Source organism: Saccostrea cucullata, unplaced genomic scaffold (genome assembly GCF_032062105.1).
Source record: "Saccostrea cucullata isolate Sc308-1 unplaced genomic scaffold, CSIRO_AGI_Scuc_v1 ctg317, whole genome shotgun sequence".
Taxonomy (NCBI): Eukaryota; Metazoa; Mollusca; class Bivalvia; order Ostreida; family Ostreidae; genus Saccostrea; species Saccostrea cuccullata.
This window is the reverse complement of record NW_026933753.1, coordinates 560,981-583,181: the sequence shown is the minus strand read 5'-3', so window position 1 is coordinate 583,181 and position 22,201 is coordinate 560,981. Positions and strand designations below refer to the sequence as shown.

The following is a 22,201-nucleotide window of genomic DNA, read 5'->3' as shown; positions in this document are numbered from 1 at the left end:
ACCAATTCAACGATTAAATTTGTTAAGTTCATCAAACTTTTATTAACCTACAATGTAGATACGCTTCAGATGGAATTGTCAAACACACTTCGTGTTTGTATTGTAACGGTAATTTATGCACATGTCATCAAAGGAGATTGTTACAGGTATAACTTATTAGATATTATACATTTATTGCATGATAGTGGGGGAAATATAAAGACTTATTCAGCCAAGAAAAATCATTTTCCCCCGAGGGCTTCGCGCGAGGGGAATATGATATTTCTTGACTGAATAAGTCTTCATGTTTCTCGAACATTCATGCAATGAAGATTCATGCAATGAATTGTTTATCATACCGAAACAAGCAAAACCTTTGAAATAACATAAACTTTTAAATTCGGCACCGCTCTCAAATTCACTTTCATTTTTTTACGTTAAGTTAGTACTAAAACCCTTTGGTCAACACATTTTCAACAATTTTGTGACGTAAACCAGGCTATTGTAACGTCTACTACTCTCGGGAGCTTTCGTTCAACGAACGAGAACTATATTGCGGGAAAATACACTAGGTGTCCCGAAGTGTTGGAATATGATGAAAAGCGTGCCGACGGCCGTGAAATATGAAGTTTTACGGCCCGATCACGTGATAACCTAGAACAAATCAGATAACGCGTTGTGTAAAATATTTATAATGAGGAATAATAATAATTTTTACATGATTTTAATGTTTTTAAAAATAGTTGAGCTTATGATATTTTCAATATACAATTTTTATGGTTTAAATAGCAGCAATATATTTACAGGCATACAGGGTCCTGCTGTATCGGATATTACTGGAATGACAATACACAAAATTGTGAAGGTTGATAATAATAGGTTTTTGATACTGAGCATCCTCAAAAGTAAAACAAGCAGCAATTTTACACACTCTGCTTAATTTTGACAAAGAGAATAAGTAAATATAAAATGAAAAAAAAATGCCTTTTAATAAAACGTTTTCAAATTACACATTCATACATAATGCATATTATTGTATTTATTTTAGTCTGTCTCGAAGGTTATTTTGGGTTGAACTGTTCGCAGCTTTGCCCATATCCAAGCTATGGAAAGGGATGTAAAGAAACATGCGACTGTTCTAAACCATTTTGTGTGCCAACATTAGGATGTGCAACAAAAGGTAAAGTTACAACAAACTTCATACTTACCATGAAAATATACATGTACTGTTGTCTGTAAAATTAAGGAAGGCCAAAATGTTAATTATCTCACTCCACACATAGTTGACCATTAATATTTATTGTCACAGTCTAAATCAAACCCGGGCTCATTTACAGAGTAGAATGAATTTCTTACATGAATCACGTTTATATTCTGATGAAAAAATTATTTTAAAACTATCAATATAAATGATAAGACACTGACAGTGAGGTTTTCAATCCCAATACCACGGTCCGATTTTGTCAGAATCAGAATTAATCTGGTACCGCAGCTGAATGTAAACAAACAGGCCAGTCTGGTTCCCTCCCCTGCTTTACCTCGTGTAGAAAACTGATTATTAAAAATCCTTACGCTGATGAACTATATATTCTCTGCCTCAGGACAGAAGTTTTCAAAGTCATTACTACTAATGTTTATTTATATAGATAAAACTTCGTTTTATTTTTGTTGCTTTATTAGCGTTTGTATCATCTCGAAAGCGGTTGAGAGTAAGAACTATATTTTTGCACGTAACTTTAAAATGGCGACTATGGGGTTGACTTCCTGCCTTGAACAGGATGACATAAGCCGGCAATTGCTCTTTGAGCAATAAGCCCGGCTAAAAATCGTGTTTATGTACTATCCCTACAGCACTCATTTTTTTCAACAATAGGATTTTTTTAACTTCCTCTCTTACATGTCATGAACAAATTGCAAATGATCTCAAATAAAGTCGACAACTATATTTTTGCAAATGGTAGATATTGCTTACCATTTTACTGGAATTACAAATGACGCATCTTCACAGGCACAATAAGGCGCTATTACATGCTTTCTTGCTAGTATATGTACATAATGTAGCCGGTGAAAATAAATGCAGCATGATAATATGTAGCTCTACATCCCCTTCATCAAAAGAAAGAAAAGAAAATAGATAACAAACAATACTCTTTATTGATTTATTATTTAGAAAATAAAAATCGAGAGAATTTCATCACAACGAAAGCTAACTATGGTGCAAGTTTAGAGGAGAACTCAACCCTTGTAACAAAATGGGAAGATTCAACACCGAATAACAATGTACGTCTGACAACGAAAGTCCCAACATCCACCTATCTCTTTGTTGCTATTTTAGTAGCAGTTGTGTTTTTGATAACAGTGAGTATATTACAAATGGTTTTTAAGAGGAAAGTTTCCAGGAATCGCCAGGTAGAGAACAACAGCAGCGAAGTACCTCAGACTGGAAATATTAACTCACGTCAAAGTGAGAGAGTTTCAAATATTTATGATTCCATCTGCGAAAACCCACATGAGTCGTCCCAAAGTTGTAAAGCCCAATCGAAAAAGAGTAACTATCTCAAGAAAACTGTGCAGAAGAGGTATTCTGATGCAGCAAATGAATACCTGGACACGCGAGCTGTGGGTTTTGAGTTAGTTAGAGAGTCGAATCATTTTTATTCACCTCTGTAAATGAGAAAGAAAGATAGAGGTTTGTTTTTTTTTTCAAGGTAGTTATACTTCATTTCTATTTGTTTTCTCTGAGATAACTCTTTTAAAGTTAGTGAAGTTGATTTCTTGATCATTCTTCCGGAATGTAAATTAGGAAATAGATTTTTCAGGACCTAAGGAGGCCTAATGCGCTAATATTTCCATTTCTATTTTTTTCTTCTGTAATAGCTCTTTGAAAGTTAGCAGAGTTGATTTTTTTGATCATTCTACTGGAATGTAAATTAGGCAGCTCGATAGGTCAGGAGCTAAGGAGGCCTAATGCGCACCTGTCTATGCGTCAGACGCTAAGGAGGCCAAAGATGTATGTAAATCTCATACGGCTGCCATACGGGACTATTGGAATTGGTTGGGAGTCCTCGTGTAATTTAAATCTATGTATACAATTTTAAAATCTAAATCTACAATTTTATTTCACAATGAAATGGAAATATAAGGAATCACGGTCTAGTTATTATAGTATCCAGGGACATCAACAATAGTGGGAAACATGGGATAATTTGCATAACGGCCATTATGCATTAATTATTCCCACTATCCTTGATGCCCTGGCATACTACACTAACTAGACAGTGATTCCTTAAATAAATCTCGTACACGTCTGTCTTTTTGTCTGATGATAAACAGGCCGTCTTTGTGTTTGACGTCAGTGGGCGATGGCTATTAAAATTGTCACAGGAGGCCTCGTATAATTTAAATCTATTAGTCAACATTTTTAAAATCTAAATATACATTTTTAAAATCTAAATCTACATTTTTTGCACAATGAAATATAATGGAAATATAAGAAACCACTGCCTAATTAGTATAGTATACCATACTTTACTACCTAAAAAGTGATTCCTTAAATATGACAAAACTAGATCATTAAATTAATGTCCATATCTTCAGCTGTATCTGAAAAAGACTAAATGAATATTAGATATCTTTTGACATGCTGCTTGTATTGTTGTATATGAAGTATTGATTGCTAAAAAAAAATATATGAAGCTAAAAGTTCTTCTGTGTGTTTCATCTGTACGTATTTAATCACTAATATTTTAGTTATATTCATCGGTACGATTATTATTATGTTGAAAAAATTATGTTCAAAATTAGACTCTATCAGTTTGTTTGGCAATATAGGAGATGGAAGTTACGTAAATTGTGTTTTTTAATATTTTAAAATCACACACTTTTGTGAGGACAATTTTTCAAGAATTAAAGTACAAAAATGTGAATTTGTTTGGATTTTTTTCGTGGATAATGAAATCTGTTATAAAGTTTTAGGAATTTGAATTTTGTGGTATTATGAATTCGTGAATCTTTTTCATGAACACAACGACAGTTAACACCTCCCCAAGAAAATAATTAATTTCAGAGCATCTGCTAGCATGTAACGGTAATAAGAAGAAATAATTATATTTATTGTATGTTCCTAAATATACGGTTTCATACCCTAGTTAGTCGCGCGTGTGGTGCAGTGGTTAGAGCGTCTGTTCTAGAATCGCGAAGTAAGGAGTCAATCCTTGCGTGGCGGGCTCGAATCCCACTGTGGGACGTGGAGACCGGTCTTTCAGATGCGACCTTATAAACCGAGGTCCCGTGTCGCAGTAGGTGCTGGCACGAAAAAGATCACTCCCTGCTCATTGGCCTTAAGTGCCGAGTATAGGACAAAATTTGCAGCTCTCCACCGGCAAGTGATGACGTCTCTATATGACTGAAAAATTTTCAAGAGGGACGTTAAACAATATACAATCAATCATACATAGCAAATTATTCGACACAAATAATAAGAATAAGTTGTACCCATCTACTGCGCTCAGTATATTTTGTATCTTTTTTAAACCTGATTAATTTTGCTGAAGTGTTCTATAGTATAATGCTAATATTCTGTTTATTCATGCATATATAATAAACAAAGGGAATAAGACACAAAATAAACCCGTGGATTTGAAGGCTTACCTATTTAACTCTCTTTCCCGAAATCACTTATTTTTACGCATATATTCTGTACAATTTCTTGATTTCAGCATAAAATTAAGTATATACCATTTCCGGACAATCACGTATTGTTCACCAACTTTTAAAGTATATTTAATCTTCAAAGATATGCCATTTCACTTCCATTTTATACTTGCTTAAGTCTCATAAAAGGATCATCTTATGAAAATATTACGTCATAATTATTTATGAAAAACTTTAAAAACACTTTTCCCACGCTTTAAAGATATGTATGCCGTGTTAAACAGTATTTTTGCACAGGTGAAACCGAAAAAAAATTTCTGAAGTATGATAAGCTATCAAAAATGAAGCATTCTTGCAAATTCGACGAAATTTTATTCGTTATTAACAAAGTACTGGTCGGGAAAAGAACACGATATTCTCATGCATATTTATAAAGGACTGACATTTATCCTGGATCTTCGCATGTGCGCGTGAAAAGCATCGCGAGAATCATCAGGTCCAGGAAAATATTTTTTGTGACGTCTGTTCAGTGAGGAACACAAATAGACCAGTCAGCTCAATGAGTTGCATTTAATGCATTTATGGGTTACTACATGAAATACTACATGTGTTTTTCGAAAAGGCTAGTTTTTCTTAAATCGCTCTCGGAAAGACTTGATGCATTATGTACATTATTATCTACTAATTCCATGCTCATATTTGCATACAAATGATTAACAATGATGAAAATTTTTCCCCACTCCATTGTACAGATCCGTTTGTTTAGAGTTTCCCCGTGCTATACTGCGCAAAAATATTTTATGTCAAGTACAATGTATATAAAGTAATTTAAACTGCTATTTTTACACCCTGAATGGGATATCTTCAATTATCCCTTAGGTTTTTTTTAATATGAACTACATAACATATATAGATGAAACTTACATACCATACATCTTGCCTTCTTAGATATATAGTTGGGCTAATAAAATAAAATTGGTCTAGGAATTCCAGGCCACTAAAAACTATTCCAGTTTGAGGGCACAACCAAGCATTTCGATGAACCCCATTTAGAAAAATTAATTCAGGTAGATAGCAGCGTTTTTTTAAAAGTAGATGGGGGGATAGAACAGTTAGAATAAAAATCGACTAGCTCGAAGAAACCTGACAAGTAAAATAGGTTCCAATATCTTTCGCTACTAAATTTTATTCATTCACTACAACATTACCCTATTTAACTTTACTGCCAAACTCCAAATTTCACTTTCGAATTAACCCGAGCCAATGCTGAAAACCTACTTGCAAGATTTTTTATACTATTTTCAAGGGGTCAGAAATACTGTGGTTCATATGTAAAGAATATATTTATATTATTTAGTAGTATTCTGGTTTTGGCATTCGGTATTTTGTGCAGCTTTATACATGATATTCTGTGGAATACTTTTTTTTTTTGAACCGTCAAGAAATGCAGAATTGAATGTATCTAATAACCATTTTGATTCATCAAATTATATCATTTGTTTGTATTAGTTATTTCGTTTTGGCACAACATGGTTTCCACACGTCTTTATCCATAGTCGCTGACAGCTGTAGAAGTTCACCCAACCGATTGAAAAGACAATTGCACGTGATTATTCCTCGGTACAAAAAAGCAACCAACTCTGAGGTGCGCTCACGTATTGACAATCCCTAACTAACGTATTTGTAGTAAAATGTAGTAGACCATCATGCTTTTCGGTTCATTCATAAGATAGGACCATTGATTGCAGTGAACATGCGAGACCACGTGATCATGAATATTTCAATAAGAGGCGGTTTTTTATCCGACACGGAGAGAAAATAACTATTACCAAGTAATATTTCATAACTTTTAAAAGTGATGGAGTGGAATTGTCTTATTTGCAGAAAGTATATAACTTATATAACTTGATGAGACTCCACATATATTTTTTTCTTTTAAAATAAAACACTAATACGGCATATATATCTTTAAAGTAGTTGTGGGGAAAAGGTAACGTCATATTTAAATGAAGTTAACATTAAGTGTATGTTGCATCTCAGTCCAGTAAGTTGTAAAAAGTTAAACTTTTATTCAAACACTGTTATTCAAGGAAATCTACACAGATAATATAATCTTATCTACGTAAGAGATTTTTGATATGATGCAACTAATTTTAATTTGTTTGCACAATGTAATCATAAACCACGTGCTCAAAGATAAATGATAAAAGGTCTCTGTCTATGGCTGAATAACCAACAAAAAAGTTTACAAGAAATTTAAAGAATATAATGAATTTTAAGTATTGCAGCAAATTTACATGTAAGAATGATATCCATTATTTCAGACATTCCTTACTGTTTATTATTCCTTTTTTACCCACATACAAATAGGATTAAAAAATCAAAACTATGCTAATCTGAGTTGCACAGACAAGTACTCTGAAAAAAACATGAAAAAAAGATGCTTGAGATTCTGATTGACAATATCTATGTGGTCTTTGGAGACCAGATCTTCCAACAATCGATTAGAATCCATATGAGTACCAATTACTCTCCGTTACTAACAGACCTATTTTTGCATTCATATGAAGCAGAATTTGTGCAAAATCTTATGCATGAAATGAAACATATGGAGATATAGCGAGCCGTATTCATGATCAAAAGTCCATAAACAATACAAAACAGGAGGAGCAAACACGGACCTCCAAAATTCAGAGATGGGATAAGGCGCCATGGAAGAGTGTGCATCCCCTGCTGACCGCTCACACCCGCATGTGCTCCTTATCATGATCGGGAAATAACGGAAAATCGGTCGTCAATTTAGTATATTATAATGGAGTAACAATAAATGTGAAAAACGTCAGTCAGCATTTGGCTCAATGATAAATTGCGTTTGCTGATAAGCTATTGTATCGACCGTAGAATCTACGAAATGATGACTTCAAACAAGACTGGTGATATTCTTGTTTCATGAACATGTTTGTCAATAATTTACCTAAAGTTTACATAAAAGGTCATCCCCACTAGCCTTCTCTGTGGATGCATAAACGAATTTATTTACTATCAGCTTTCTGCAGCCTTCTCTACAGGCTGTAGACTCTTGAAAGGAAAACGGTTCTGAAATAATCGAGATATCCTTAATCAGTGTTTTGTATCATCAAAATCTATTTTTATGACTTTGAAGGGTTTCTGTCCTGAGCTTTTAGGTAAATTTTCGTCTGGATCTTTCTCTTAAAACCCCTGCATAATATTTTAATTCTTGTGTGACGTAGGCAACCCATTTTATACGATATAAAATAATTTTTTATCCAATGAAATACATCGTTACAACCAGAATTAAATTATTTTGTTTTAAAATCAAAATGTATGTGTAGATACCAAAATTACACTCGATGAAAATCTTCAGATTTTAATTTCAGATCCAACCTAATTGAGAGTTAAAACAGCAAAGTGTTGGAATTTACTAATTGTACTTTTTCCTAACTGAACTTTTTTACTCCAATGAAGCAGGATTTATCTAAAAAGATGCGAAGAGGAAAACACAAGCTACGGTCTTCAAATCGACATTTAGATATATAGACAATGTTTTATGATTCAAGGTCAAGAACTGGTAGATGTCTTTAAGGTATGTCACTCCTGATATTTGTTAAATCAAGGATTTTTGAGAAGTATACTTTGGATAAGTACTCATATAGTATGACACAGAAACGAAGAGAAAGTAGGGGTCAGTGTACATCTTTCTGAGTTAAGGTACAATTCAGTTGACCTTTTTGCACTTAAATGTTTACTTTTTGATTAATTACTTTCAGAATATCATATTTTATCAGATGTAACCATAGCGATAAGGTATAATCTTATTTTACGTAAAATGGGTTGAATAATATTTATCATTTAACAACTCTTGCAAATTAATGCGCGAAAAATATTGTGTGACCTTTTTAAACTGAAAAAATAACGTATTTGGGGTATTAAAAATCTAAATAGGCATTTAGATATTTTCTTGTATCAAAGTTTTTATGACTTAAGTGCTGATCAGTCACAAGTATCAAGTGGTTTAAAATAATGGGTTCAGTAATGTTAATTTCGAAACATTGGTCAAAATATGTGATTTTTGGGCAAAAAACGTGAAATTTTTTTCTTTACCCACTTTAACATATCTTAATGTCTCGGCAAAGTTTGTTGAGGAAAGTTGAAAAATTTATTCTGAAAATATGGATTAAGACCTATATTAAATATTCCTAGCATATCATTGCGGAAAATATTCTTCGAGTAAAAGTATGTGAGTCTTTTAGCCATTCTCTGTAACCACTTAAACTTCATTGCCACGCATGGTCACCGATTTTGATGAAACTTCACCCATGCTTAGTACTTGACACCAGAAACAAATATCAAACAAAATTTCGTTGCTATGTGTCTCGGTTGCTATGGCAACAGCCGGAAAAGTTTGAAAAATCGAGATTTTCAGCCACTTTAAATCTTGACTGTGGCTTAATAAAAACTAGAAAAAGCAAACAAACCATTCTCACAAAAAAATGACACCTTGATGTCACTTATACTGTAAAGAAACTATTTAGAATATATCTCTAGGTAAGTGGTAACCAAGGGTACATTTGGAATACATTTAAAATGCTGAAATATGCTGAAAAACACTCCGTATTCACTAATGGTAGGTGTTACATGCTCAAACTCAATCAACAACTTAAGAAAAACAATGAAAATGGTTGACCTTAAGTATATAAGTATAAGCAATATTATTCTATGAATAACTATTATGGTTGCCATGGTAACACAGTGTACCCATGCAAAAACCAGTGAATAAGATTGGGTCAATGCTACTGTCTTGATGAAAAACATGAAAATTCCAAGACTGGCAAATATGCATCCTTAGGACCTTGCAACACTAAAACCATAAGAAAAATTGGGTTTAATTACTACTTCGTAGTGTTACCATGGAAACAAAGTACCAGTGCTTAAAGTGAATTATTTTTCGCTGCATTAAGAATTAAATTGCCATTTAATCAAGAAATAAATTAAAGGACTCAGCTTGAATAGTACTTATCTGTTAGAACTGAAGTTGAATTTCATATATTGATAAAATTTGATGAATAAAACAACACTGTTGCTATGGTTACCAAGAAGGGAAAATGTTCGATTTTGTGAACTTTATATCAATATTAAACCCTGTGTGCCAACTTCTTGCATCCACTTAGAGATTGGATGATAGTCAAAATTAAAAGTCAAGTTTGCTGTTAATAAATATCAATCATAAAAGTTTTGGGAATCTACATTTAAGGGTACGTATCCAAGGAAAGAAAATATTTTTCAGGTTTTTAAGATTATATTTTTTACTTATTTCCATAGCAACGCTCTATTTAAAATCTAATCTGAATTTTTTCAAATGGGAAAACTTGGAGCACACTGACATCTTATAAAATTGATCATTAGTTATGAGGAAATGTGCTTTTTTTAAAAAGACAGGATCAGATTTAAACATACATGGTGTTACTTTGAAGGCTCTCTGTGGTATAAAAACCTTGGCAACCATTGCCAACCAAAACGAAATATCATATTTTATCTTGGTATATGTTTCAAGGCTCCTTTTTCTATTATTTGGTCACATTTCATCCTATAATTGCTTTTTATTTTTACGTGTATGACTTTATAAAATTCAATGAATATTTTTTTTACTTTTGAATACTTTGTTACCATAGTAACGTATCTAATAGTTGATTCACCTAACACGTTTATCATGCATTTGTGACATCTGACCTTCAACTTTTGGAAACAGTCATTGCCAATTGTTTGCTTTGCCGCAAGTGTTAACTATGGGGCGCTTGACATGTTAAAAATGCAATTTTTCAAATTTTTAGACATGTTGCTATGGTAGTCACCGTAATACATAGCAACCAATTTTTGCCTGATTTTAGTTTAGGACATCAATGACTTTTATCATTGAGAGTTTGGAGAATTTCTGAGACTATGCGTGCCACAGCTCCTATATAAAATTTCAAATCATTACAGAGAATGGCTCTTAAGTTCCAAGATATTAAATTAAATAAATGTGCAGAATTGCATAATTTTCTGCAAAATACCCTTCCACCACAAGAAATAGTCTCCAATCAATAAATCTTGCTTCTTCTTGGATTTTTGAGCAGATTTTTTTTTCATTGAAGGTTAAACAATATACATTGTTGAATTTAAATATGTTTTGAAAATTGAGTTAGAAAAAATAGTTTGAAGTGAGAGGTTATGCGTGAACTTTTTAAAAAAGCTGATGAGTGACATGCCTTAAACTAACTCCTTGGTGCGAGATCCATAACGACGTCATAATCACTTTTGACTTCCTTTTTCCCGTACTTTACGGCTCTAATAGAATTATGTAGAAAATAAAGTATTTTCATGGAATTCAATTTGAAATAACATGAAAAGTATTCCTTATACCCATATTAAATTTGACATTGTTTTAAAAAAAAGGCATTGAACATACAAATAGCTGTTTTCTAGAAGACTGTAGGATACCTTTTTTATTTGTCGGGTATTGAAAAAAACAACTCCCATATTCACGACTGATTTTCCTAATTTTTTCATTGGAAATGGCAGTTGCAAATATGATCTTTCATCTTGGTACAAGGTATGCCCCGAAACACCTCATTTGACCGAGCTAAAGTTACAAAGTATCGTAAATAAAATGTATTTCTCAAATTTGATAAATCTGTAGGTATCTTTCATTTACTACATCTTGACTCATAAAACAATAGTTTTTTAGTTCGTATGTATATTTCAGAGAACTTAAAAGATTCCACAGAGCTTGTCACATCTGTTTCATATTAAGATGATTTTCTTAGATATTTAACTAGCTATAGATGATAAAGGTTAATTTACAACTTTATTGTATGACAACAAATTGATTTAATCTTTTCCATCGACAGCTTTCCTTATTTATGCATAGTATTATCCTACTATCACCTGCCTATTGTGTTTATGTCATCCAATTTTCCCTTCTTAAGAGCTCGGTCTTGCAATAATTACATTCAATTTTTAAGGCAAAGCCGGCCACTCACTGATAAATTAGCACAACAAAGATTTTATAAGCTTCGTTTAAAGCAGCAATGTTTTTCAATAAATTGTTACTTATTTTGATATAGAGAGTTGAAAGATAAAAAACATTTTCAGACACAGCAAGAAGTAACAAAACAAATCAGAATTGAGTTCGTATCTATTGAAAAATGTTTTTATCTTATAACTGTTTTGTTGTGTATTGACGCGTGTTTCTCAACTTGTCTGCATACATTTTTGCTGTTATGTGATAACGATTTTAAACATGATTCAATGATAAGTCTAATGCTAGTAGAAGTAGTGTTTAGACGGTATTGTTCGTTTGGTCACCATCATAATCCACGTAGTCTAATATATAAATTGCACTTAAAGGTTAAGAACCGTACTTTGGAACATACATATTTCCAAAATTAAGTGAAGGAGTAATGTGATGTTAAAATATAATTGCATGAATATGTCGTTTTATCCTTTATAATGCGTATTTTACACATGAAGTTGGGTCACATTTCTTTTTTTCTCCAAGTAATAATTTTATACTGAAAACTTGAATGAAACCAGAGGTACTACGAGCAATGAGCTCAATAAATGTTACCCCCGCCTCCCATATGTATAAAATGGCAGTGTCCATGATTTGCTATGGGAGATTCAAAATATGTGTCGGTTCAAAAAGTAAAATAGGAGGTCACAGTGCCAATATGTAATAAAAATTCTGTGAAAGTTTCATTAAATTTCATTCAGTGGTGTGAGAGTAGCTGCGGATAAGAGATGGACACCCTAAAGCGTAAGAGACAGACGGACAAACGGACAGACGGACGTACAGACATACCGATTACTATATACCCTCCTTCTTTTCAAACGGGGGGTATAAATATTGCATTTACCGAGTTTTTTTGTGTTTATGAAATAGAGCGTTGTTAACATTTAGTTTATTAAACTTATAAATGACTTAAATTTGAAATTACGTATACTGAAAACAAACTAATATATTTTAACATCTTTTATTCGCGATTCGTTCGGTTGAAATCAATCCATAAGAATTAATGTTCGCGGTCGCGAAACTCACAAATTTTTCTCAAACGCACATGAAAGTTGATTTTTCCAACTTTTTTTCTGATATCTTAAAATTATAAAAATTGGTGTGTCCTGTAAGATGTTACGAAAAATATCAATGTTACAGTCTATTTGACGTAAATTTTGAGAGGAATGAATTTGCAACCTAGCATTTTTCCACATCTTTTAAGCTTATGACACTTTATTTTAAACCGCATAATGAAGAGCTATCATAGAAACTGAAACATCCAAAATGAGTTGATGTACATGGTTATTTCATTTGGTTGTCAGATTTTATATGGTAAATGTTATTTTCTCGGGCTCAGTGTCTTCAGGTCAATGATAGGTGTAATGTAAGGTCATTACCGAATTTTTCTGCTTGTACGACCACAACAAAAATCACACACTGGCTTCAACTGATCGGAAGGGGTAACTTACTTCTTGATAGCCCATGATTAAACCTTTGATCCTCGTAGAAGTTTGAGTTTGTGTATTGTTTGAATGAATTAATTTGAACTTGATTATCGTTCGTTAAGTTAAATTTGTCATACTGGAAATTATTTTTTTTTTCTATTCAAAACGTTTACATTTAATTGTTTTAATGTTTATTAACGAAGGAAAATCGTCGATGTAAAAAATACAACAATCTATATTTCAGTAACATTTAATAGCCGTGGAGTTCTAAAAAAAATTTAATTTTCCGTGTGACACAATGATTTTTTAGGATAATGAACTTGGCTTTATTTCCTAAATTTTATTGAGTTTCATTGTCACAGAGGAGCAAAATTGGCGAGAGTTCATGACAATTTTATGAACACTTAAAAGTTGTTCATCACTTGATCGAGGTTCTCGTGACAGGAAATAGAATCCTTATAGAGACAAATCTAGTTTTAAAAAACCGAGATGACCTACCTCAATTGAAATAGCATTAATTGCTTTCAAGATAAAATAATTTCCACGTGCGTATGTATTATATTATGTTTAAAATCTTTTTATTTGGAATAAGATCAAATTTTAAACAAGGTACAACTATATTTTCAATAAATAGCTGGAAATAACTTTTTTCAAAGATATTACCATTCTTATAATATATCATTGTACCTTGGCTGATCAGATGTAAATTTGTATTATGTATAGATCCAGATAAGGTAACATTGCCAGAGTTTAAATTTCGGAAATGGAATTCAGAAAATCTGACGAAACGAAACTAGTGTAATGCAACGAAAATTTCGTTTTCTGACAATCAATCCGCAAAATTAATGTGAAGTCAAATCGAAAGTACTTCTGGTGACAAATTGGAATAATGACAATTTTCATTAATTAACAATAATGCACTCTGAATAAAATGGATTTTATTATTTCTTGTGACTTTCATACTCCATGCAAACACGTAGGTACCTGAAAATTACTTGTTAACAGTTTATTTCACGCATAATACGTTCCGCCCAAAATCTCAGGCGGAACGAGCTCGTAAGAAAAAGGCCTTCGGATGTAAGAGTCTGAGGTATATAAGGAGCGTAGGGACGTTAACCGAGGCTCTTACTTGTAGGAATAGCTCCTGCGCATTGAAACAACCGAGAGATATTAACCCCATATCCAGGTGATTAAGGTATATTTCTACACAAGGAAGTTGACGATTAAATATTGAAGCCATTACGTTAACTATAAAGCGTTGATGTTAGGTTATTGGAAGACATTGTCTCCAAAAACTACATAGACTTTGTAAATCAGAAACATTTTAATATCATCTTAACAGTACTTGCATGAGCAATCAGATTGTTTTTTAACCAAAAAATGCAAATTATATTGTATAAAAATTTACAAGTTCTATTTTGATTAATAAATCAAACAGCTGTAAATTATGTCAAAAAGCCTGGATTTTTTTTTTTCATCGTGGGATATGATTGTATATAATGTTAATATGTTGCTAAGTATTTAAAATGATTTTGATTAAAAGAAATTGAATTCTGAATTCCTTCGATGTTTTATATATTTTTATTTACACCACATTTTGAATGTATTGTTCTCCTGAAGTTTCTCCTTCACTACTTTTAATTTTTGAATGAAGAGTAAAGAGAGAGGTTTGGAAGTACATTTATCAAAAATGAGAATCGCCCATTTATTTCTGTTTTTTAACATTATTTTTTAAGTAACCAGGTAATGTTTTAAAAGTATTCTTTTTATATATAGTATGTATGGAGGGATATTTTAGTTTGAACTGTTCCGAAAGTTGTCCATATCCAAGTTATGGAAAAGAATGTATGGGAATATGTAACTGTCCTGAACCATTCTGTCTTCCGACATTTGAATGTTCTGTGATACAAGGTGAGGTTACGATGACTCTTGGTTTCTATGATAAAAATATATTGTCGCTCATATTTATACAGCTTTAGCGGTAATATGCTCTAGCTTTACTTTTGCTTATCGGTACTGTTACATCTGAGCTCTCCATCCTTTCAGATTTTAAATAATTATGGTGTAAGACGTAATACACTGATTAAATGAGAGTTATTGGTACATTGAAACATGCCAGTGTAACGACGAAAAGTGACCCCCGTAAAATATTGACCGGGGTCATTTTTCTACGTAGAAATTTGACCCCCTGGTCAATATTATACGTAGAAAAATGACCCACTTTTCTGTAGAAATTAGGGCCTTGGGGTCGTTCTTCTCCGTGTGCATTGTAGAATAATGACCCCGAAGAAAAATGACCCTTTGTCATTTTTTGAAGCAAAAACATTCATTTTGGTAGGAATATACTTGTTAGGCGAATGTATACGGGTAATATCAAGCTGCCTTATGCTTTGAAGTGTTATTTCTGAAAGCTTTTAAGCTTAGATAACGAAATCAAAGCTATAAAATACCTTACATTAATAATACAAACTGTTTTATCCCAATTAAAGAAAAACAATTTTAAAATGTTCTAACTAAAGGCTATTAGAGCAACGGTACTCGCATTCATAGATAATTATTACATTTTATACAGTAAGTTTACACAGTTGTCATTTTAATCTAAAAAAAAATGCTATTTTCTAGATGGTGTCAGAAAAAAAAGTTTCCATAAATAAAAAAGAATAAATCTCTAATTTTACCCTGGATAAATAATTTGCAAAAATCAAAATAAAGTTTTATTTTTCATAAGTTTAACGTTTTTTATCCCTACTTTTAAAACTGGCGCGAAAAGGGGCGCTAGCTTGGAAAATTAAATCTTGTAAAAATAATATGAATGAAGTTTCAGTTAAAAAATAGGGATCTCTGACCAGTGAAACAAGGGAAACAAAATGTGGTTAGCTCGAAACCTGTAAAATGTCTTTTGTCGTTTGCTAGTGTCAACAAAACCTTAACAAAATGGTGGTGGTAGCATAAAACATAATTAACTAGAAAAAAGGAGTGCGCGTCTTTCCAAAAATTGGCACATGTAGTATCGTTTTCTCCGTTCTACATGTACTTACATATAATGGTTTTAGAAGTTTTTTACCAATAGAAAAAAAACCAAATGTTGGATGATGAAAAATGTGTTACTCTAATGTTATACTTATGCCCCCTTAAAGGAAGCTTCGGGGTATATAGCTTTTTACCTATCCGTCTTTCTGTTTGTATATTTGTCCGCATAAATCATGTCCATATCTTTAGACTGGGTGGGACTATGGCTTTCATATTTCACAGTTGTATTTTATGACAAGACCTTTTTTTGTGTACAACCAACTTTGACATTATGACATTGACCTTGAAGTTTGAAACACTTTTACCCCCAAATTCCACACTTTTACTTTAGCATTAATTTTTGGACGGTATGTGCTAGGACTTTATATCGAAGTAATGGCATGATAGACAATTAGAGTTCATTAATTTGCAAAGGTTATGTCTATAAAATCTCAGAAGAAAGAGGATGTAACAGCAACCATTGGTCAGATGTCTGTGGCTAAAAAGTGTTGAAAAGGGAGCTTTTTTTGAATTTATAACACACTCTGATTACACACAGAGGTACTCTGAAGTTGACATAAAAAGTGCTTGAGGTTCTGATTGAAAAAAATCTATGTGGTTTTTGGAGACCAGGTCTTCAAACAATCTATTGGAATTTCTTGATGTGTTGATTTGATACGCAAGAGCATGATCTACGTATAAACATTTTCTTAACGGAGGTAAATCATTGACAAGTTGATGAAACAAGAATATTCGTTTAAAGTCATCATTTCGTAAGTTCTATGATCAATACAATGACCTTGTCAGCAAATACAATTTATCATTAAGTTAAATGCTGACTGACATTTTTCGTGCTGATTGTTTTTACATTGAATTGACAACGTATTTTTCCGTTATTTCCTGATTATGACAAGGATCACACGGCGGGTATGACCGGTCAGCAGGGGATGCTCACTCCGCCATGGCACCTGATCCCACCTCTGATGTTTTGGAGGTCCTTGTTTTTTGCTTTGCTCCTATTTTGTATTGTTTTATGGACTTTCATATTGAATAGTGTTCGTAATCTCCATATCCTTCTTCCATACAGATGTAAATGTAAGTTTAAATGTAAGAGCTAAGGGACTTGAATTTATATAGTTAAATAACGTTGCTTTTCTTGCTTCTATGCTATGTTTTTGGATTTGTAAAAAATTCAAAGTTTATAGTTATCAGAAACAAATCATGCCATTTTCGGAACAAAACCTTTGAATGATTAAAAAACACCCAAAAATATAATAATAAATTAATGCTCTTCAATGAATTACTATTCATAGGGACTCTGCAAACCAAAAATAAATCCATACCAGATACATTGATAGTGATGCTACTATTAAGGTATGCATAAACATTCCCCTACTTGCATTTGAAAGTACGAAAAAATATCAGGAGACACATATATAAGGTTTTATTGTATAAAAAAGTAGGAGGTCAAAATTCTACGGGGGTCATTTTTCAACATGTGTGGAGTCGTAGAATTACTGGTCTGGAATGTTTTTCTACAGTCGAAAAATGACCCTACTTGTCGTAGAATATTGACCCGGGGTCATTTTTCTATAACGTACCCCCTGGTCAATATTCTACGGGAGTCATTTTTCGTCGTTACACCGGTATTAGATTTAATAATGATTTCAAAAACTAATTGTCATTGATATTTAAAACATATTGTTAAAGAAAATAATAAGTTATTCAATCCTACGAAAAACTAAAGGTTTCGCTTTGGCAAAAAATGCGTACACGACTGTAGTTTGTAAATTCAAGGTTATAAATTTCTACATTTATCTTCATGATCAACAACTATCTCACTGAGGTGCATATATTTTGCTGTTGCATTTTCTAATAAGAAGTTGAACCATGGCTCTTTAGATTTATACAGTAGAACTTTAGTATCTCGAACACTGATATCTCCAAACATGGATGTATAAATTTTACATATTTATATATCCAACCTTTCATAGCACACATTACTGCTTTAAAAATAGGAATTTCGTATGATTTGCATAGATACCTTTTCCAATATTTCAACATTTCTGATATTTGAAAGGTTACACTTGTAATAATATCATATTTGTTCAAGATATAATGCAAAGGTATTGGTTTCTTAGTCTATTGTGTAAAGGATGAAAAAATGTCTTCCGCCACTTTTCCTGCATTTATCACAAAAATAAAAGGAAAAAATTGACAAAAGCAATTATATTTGAAACTTTTTCTTTTTCAAACCACATAGAAAATACGACTGCAACTGAAGAGGATTTTATAACCAAGACAGTCAAGTACAATGTTAGTTTAGAGGAAAATACAACTTTGGCAACGGAATGGCGAGAAACAACGCTTAGAAATGGTAAGAGTGTGCCTTCTAAAGTTCAACGATCATCAATATCTTTGTTGCTTTTTTTTTGGTAACGGTTGCCCTCTCAATAATAGTTGTCATACTCCATTGTACATATAATCCTCAAAAGAAAACTTTCCGGGAGACGTTGGTTTAAGAACGACAGCAGCGAATTATCACAGACTGAAAACACTATTTCGCGTGGAATTTCGCGAGTTTCAGCTTTGAAAATTAATGAAACTACCTGCGAAAATACAGTCGTCCGAATGTAGTAGGATGCAATACCAAAACGAAAACTTACCCAAGATGATTGCGCTGCAGAAGTATTTTCATGCAACAAAGGAATACCTTGACTTGAGACTTGCACTTACAAAATTGCATCATTTTTATTCACCTCTGAAATCCAGGAAACAGAAGGTTATATTTTTGGATTATATACAGAAAGAAAAAAAGGCAGGGTAAACTTTGGAGGTGAATTATATTTATTTTCCTTTTAATTTTTTTCAGTTTTCCTATTTAACTTTTAAAATCATCTTTCAAAAAGATATATCTAAAATCCCATTCGATTTTGTATAATAATTCAGGAGTTATTGAAGCTCATATGACGATACCTCTCAAAACTGAAAATCGAAAACTCTCATTATCTTCAATGTCTCTCCCGCGCATATGTCAGAGCCTTATTTCTCCTTTGCATGGAATTCATCAGAGAGTTTATCTTTCGAACTATGGCTATATTGGGCATGGGTAACCACGCCAAAAAATTAGTCATACAACGCGCGTTTGCGCCAGTGAGATGAACACAACACTAAGTTGACCGGCTCAAAAAACCAAATTGCGGAATTGTTTTCTTTCATTTTTCGTGTGAATGTAATGATTATAACAGTCTATTGCATAAAAGTCGGTTTTTATCGTAGTAAGGTGGGATATAAGAATTGCAGGACGAATAACCCGCTCATAACATGACTCTGTTTCGCATTAACGTCATCGTCACGGTTGATTGAAAACCATTTCAGACCCTCTCTGATAACGGGTACAAAATTTTATGGGGGAAAATTTACAAGAAATTGCTAAGTTACCTGTCGTTTCCTTTTTCATTGATTAGGCAAGTTGAATACCAGACCCATGAAACTTCCGTAAACTGTACCAAGATTGCAAGAAATTCATATAGTTTCTAAATATTGAAAAACGATGCGTATACTCCAGGTGCATTAAATGGTGCAACAAGATTTGTGGACAAATTCGTCGTCATCAAATTGCACGTGTTTTGGGGTTTTGAGCGTTTTCCCTACGTGACGTCATACATTTTACGGTTGAGTAATTCTGAACATTGATTCTGGTGCATAGTACTGAATTACGCATCTGACCAATTTTCGTAATTTTCGGTCATGCGGTCAAAATTTATTCTAATATTATGCTACCCTCCGTTTCTTTTTCCTTTCAGTATTTAGATATGAGGGACATTGTTGTTTCCATATATTGAAGTTTTGATATTGAAATGTTGTAATTCCATCCATGCAGCGTAGTTGTTTACATTTTATTAGCAATTCTACAAGTGCTATTCGTAATGTGCTTTATTTGCGATTATACGTTTACTTTCTACTTTTATTGATTGGTATAAATAAACAAGTAATAGTCTTGAAGATTGTGCATCCGACATTCATTTTGTCTTTTATTTGTAATTTTAATCACAAATTCATATATCTTATTTGATTTATACAAACAACAATGTTATTTAATATGGATTTTTTATTTAATGCTTTGTTCGAAATACATGCTGTATACATATATATAAGTGAAATAGTAAGCAAGACGCAACTTTAGCTGTTTCAGGTACAAAGATTATATAATTATATCGAGAAATAGTTAAAGCGATTTTATGATATCAAGAAAGATATTCATGACAACGATAAAGTACAAATTATTACCAATGCTCAATTTTAGCTTACAATACCAAAATTATATAGTGACCTAAACTTCTGTATATTATAGGTTGTATCCTTGGCGGAATGTTGCGTACAAAATGTTTTTGGTTAAATGTATATATAGATAGGAGACCGATGTATTGTAATTTCTTTTTTGCTCTCCTACTTAATGTATGTAAAAGCATGATTTATCATTGCATGGTCCAAAATATCGTGTTTTCAAAACATAGAAATTGTGAAACGAAAATAAAAGAAAATCTGATTTATTTAAAGTGTACATGAAGAATGAGCATAATTAAACTACCTTGTATCGACTTTCTTCCTTTCCATGCTTTTAACGAATTTAGCATAATCTGCCTGAACGTAAAAGGTAATACCCTGTTACAAAATGTTATACAGTTGTATCTAAAGGAAATCAACGGAACAGTCATTGAGATGAGATTATCAAAATATGTTTCAATATATATATTTTCTTTACTATCTTAACTTTAAAATTACATAATGATGTTCATACGGACGTAATGAAAAATTCTGAGTAAAATATTTCTGATATGATACTACTGATTCCCATTTGTTTGCATAACTATTTAAACAACAATATCAAGCGTTAAGAGATAATAAGTACTGATAAAAGGTAAGTGTATGTGACTGAATGAAAAGTGTAGAGATGACGAAGAATGCACAACACAAAAAATAATAAAAGAGGAACGTAAGAAGATCATTAACTGTAAGTTCTTTTCTTACTTCCAAATGTTTCAGAAATTTATTTGAATAAAATCACATGATAATCTAATTTCCTTGTTCAAAATATCGAATAGTTGTTTCGTAAAAGACTAAGTTTATTTAATCGCTTCTTTTAAAAATGATAAACCGAAACAAGGATTTTCAGTTTGTACGGATTATAAATTATCTTCACAAACAAAATGATTGGTGAATATATTCCAGTCTATGTGTCTATATGTTGCATTGTTGTTGATTTGAATCATTTCTAGATTGATCAGTGTTTGTTTTTCAACTGTTCTTTTCATTCGTAAGCTTCCAAAATTGATCCAATTCACATCATTAATCGATGAAATATAGCGAAATATAGGGAAATAACGAATATTATTCATGAACATGGAGATATCGAACAGTATTGAAGTTCAAAAAGTTCATAAAACAATACAAAATAGGAGCAAAGCAAGCACGGACCTCCATAACATTAGAGATGGGATCAGGTGCCATGGAGGAGTGTACATTCCCTGCCGACTAATACTTCTTGTCATGATCGGGAAATAACAGAAAAACCCGTCGTCAATTCAGTGTTTAAATGATGAATGAAAATTATTTTGAAAAACGTCAGACAGTATTTGACTCAATGATAAATAGCATTTGCTGACAGGGTCATTCTATCGACAATAGAACAAAAGAATGGAAGCAGTTGATGCATACCGATAGTTCCCTTCTTCAAAGATAAATTTTCAGTACAGGGTACAGGCTTGAGGGCCGATTGGGATCATCAAATCTTACAATTCAAAAGAAGTTTTGGGTTCATTAAGTTTATGCATGAAATGAATATGAAATTTAGCTAAAATGAGTTTAAAACATATAAAAACATTTCTGTAAAATTGAATTTCATTTAGAATACGGTAAGGTAAGATTGTATATATTTTGCTTTCCTCCTTTTTGAGTGTTATGTTTTCTGTCACTTTTTATGAATTTTGTATGTATTGTATCTTTTTTTCTGTTATGATTGTTTTTTTGTTTTGTTTTTTTTTTTTTTTTTTTTTTTTTT

General features: G+C 32.2%; 1 protein-coding gene across 1 annotated transcript; it reads left to right on the top strand.

The window, feature by feature from the left end:
* Positions 1–1,027: 1,027 nt before the first annotated feature.
* Positions 1,028–2,649, top strand: LOC134239285 (uncharacterized; the record flags this gene model as incomplete). The annotated part of the gene is made up of 2 exons (XM_062721465.1): positions 1,028–1,159; positions 2,150–2,649. Coding segments are annotated over 2 exons (632 nt in total), but the record flags the coding sequence as incomplete, so codon positions are not given.
* Positions 2,650–22,201: the final 19,552 nt, after the last annotated feature.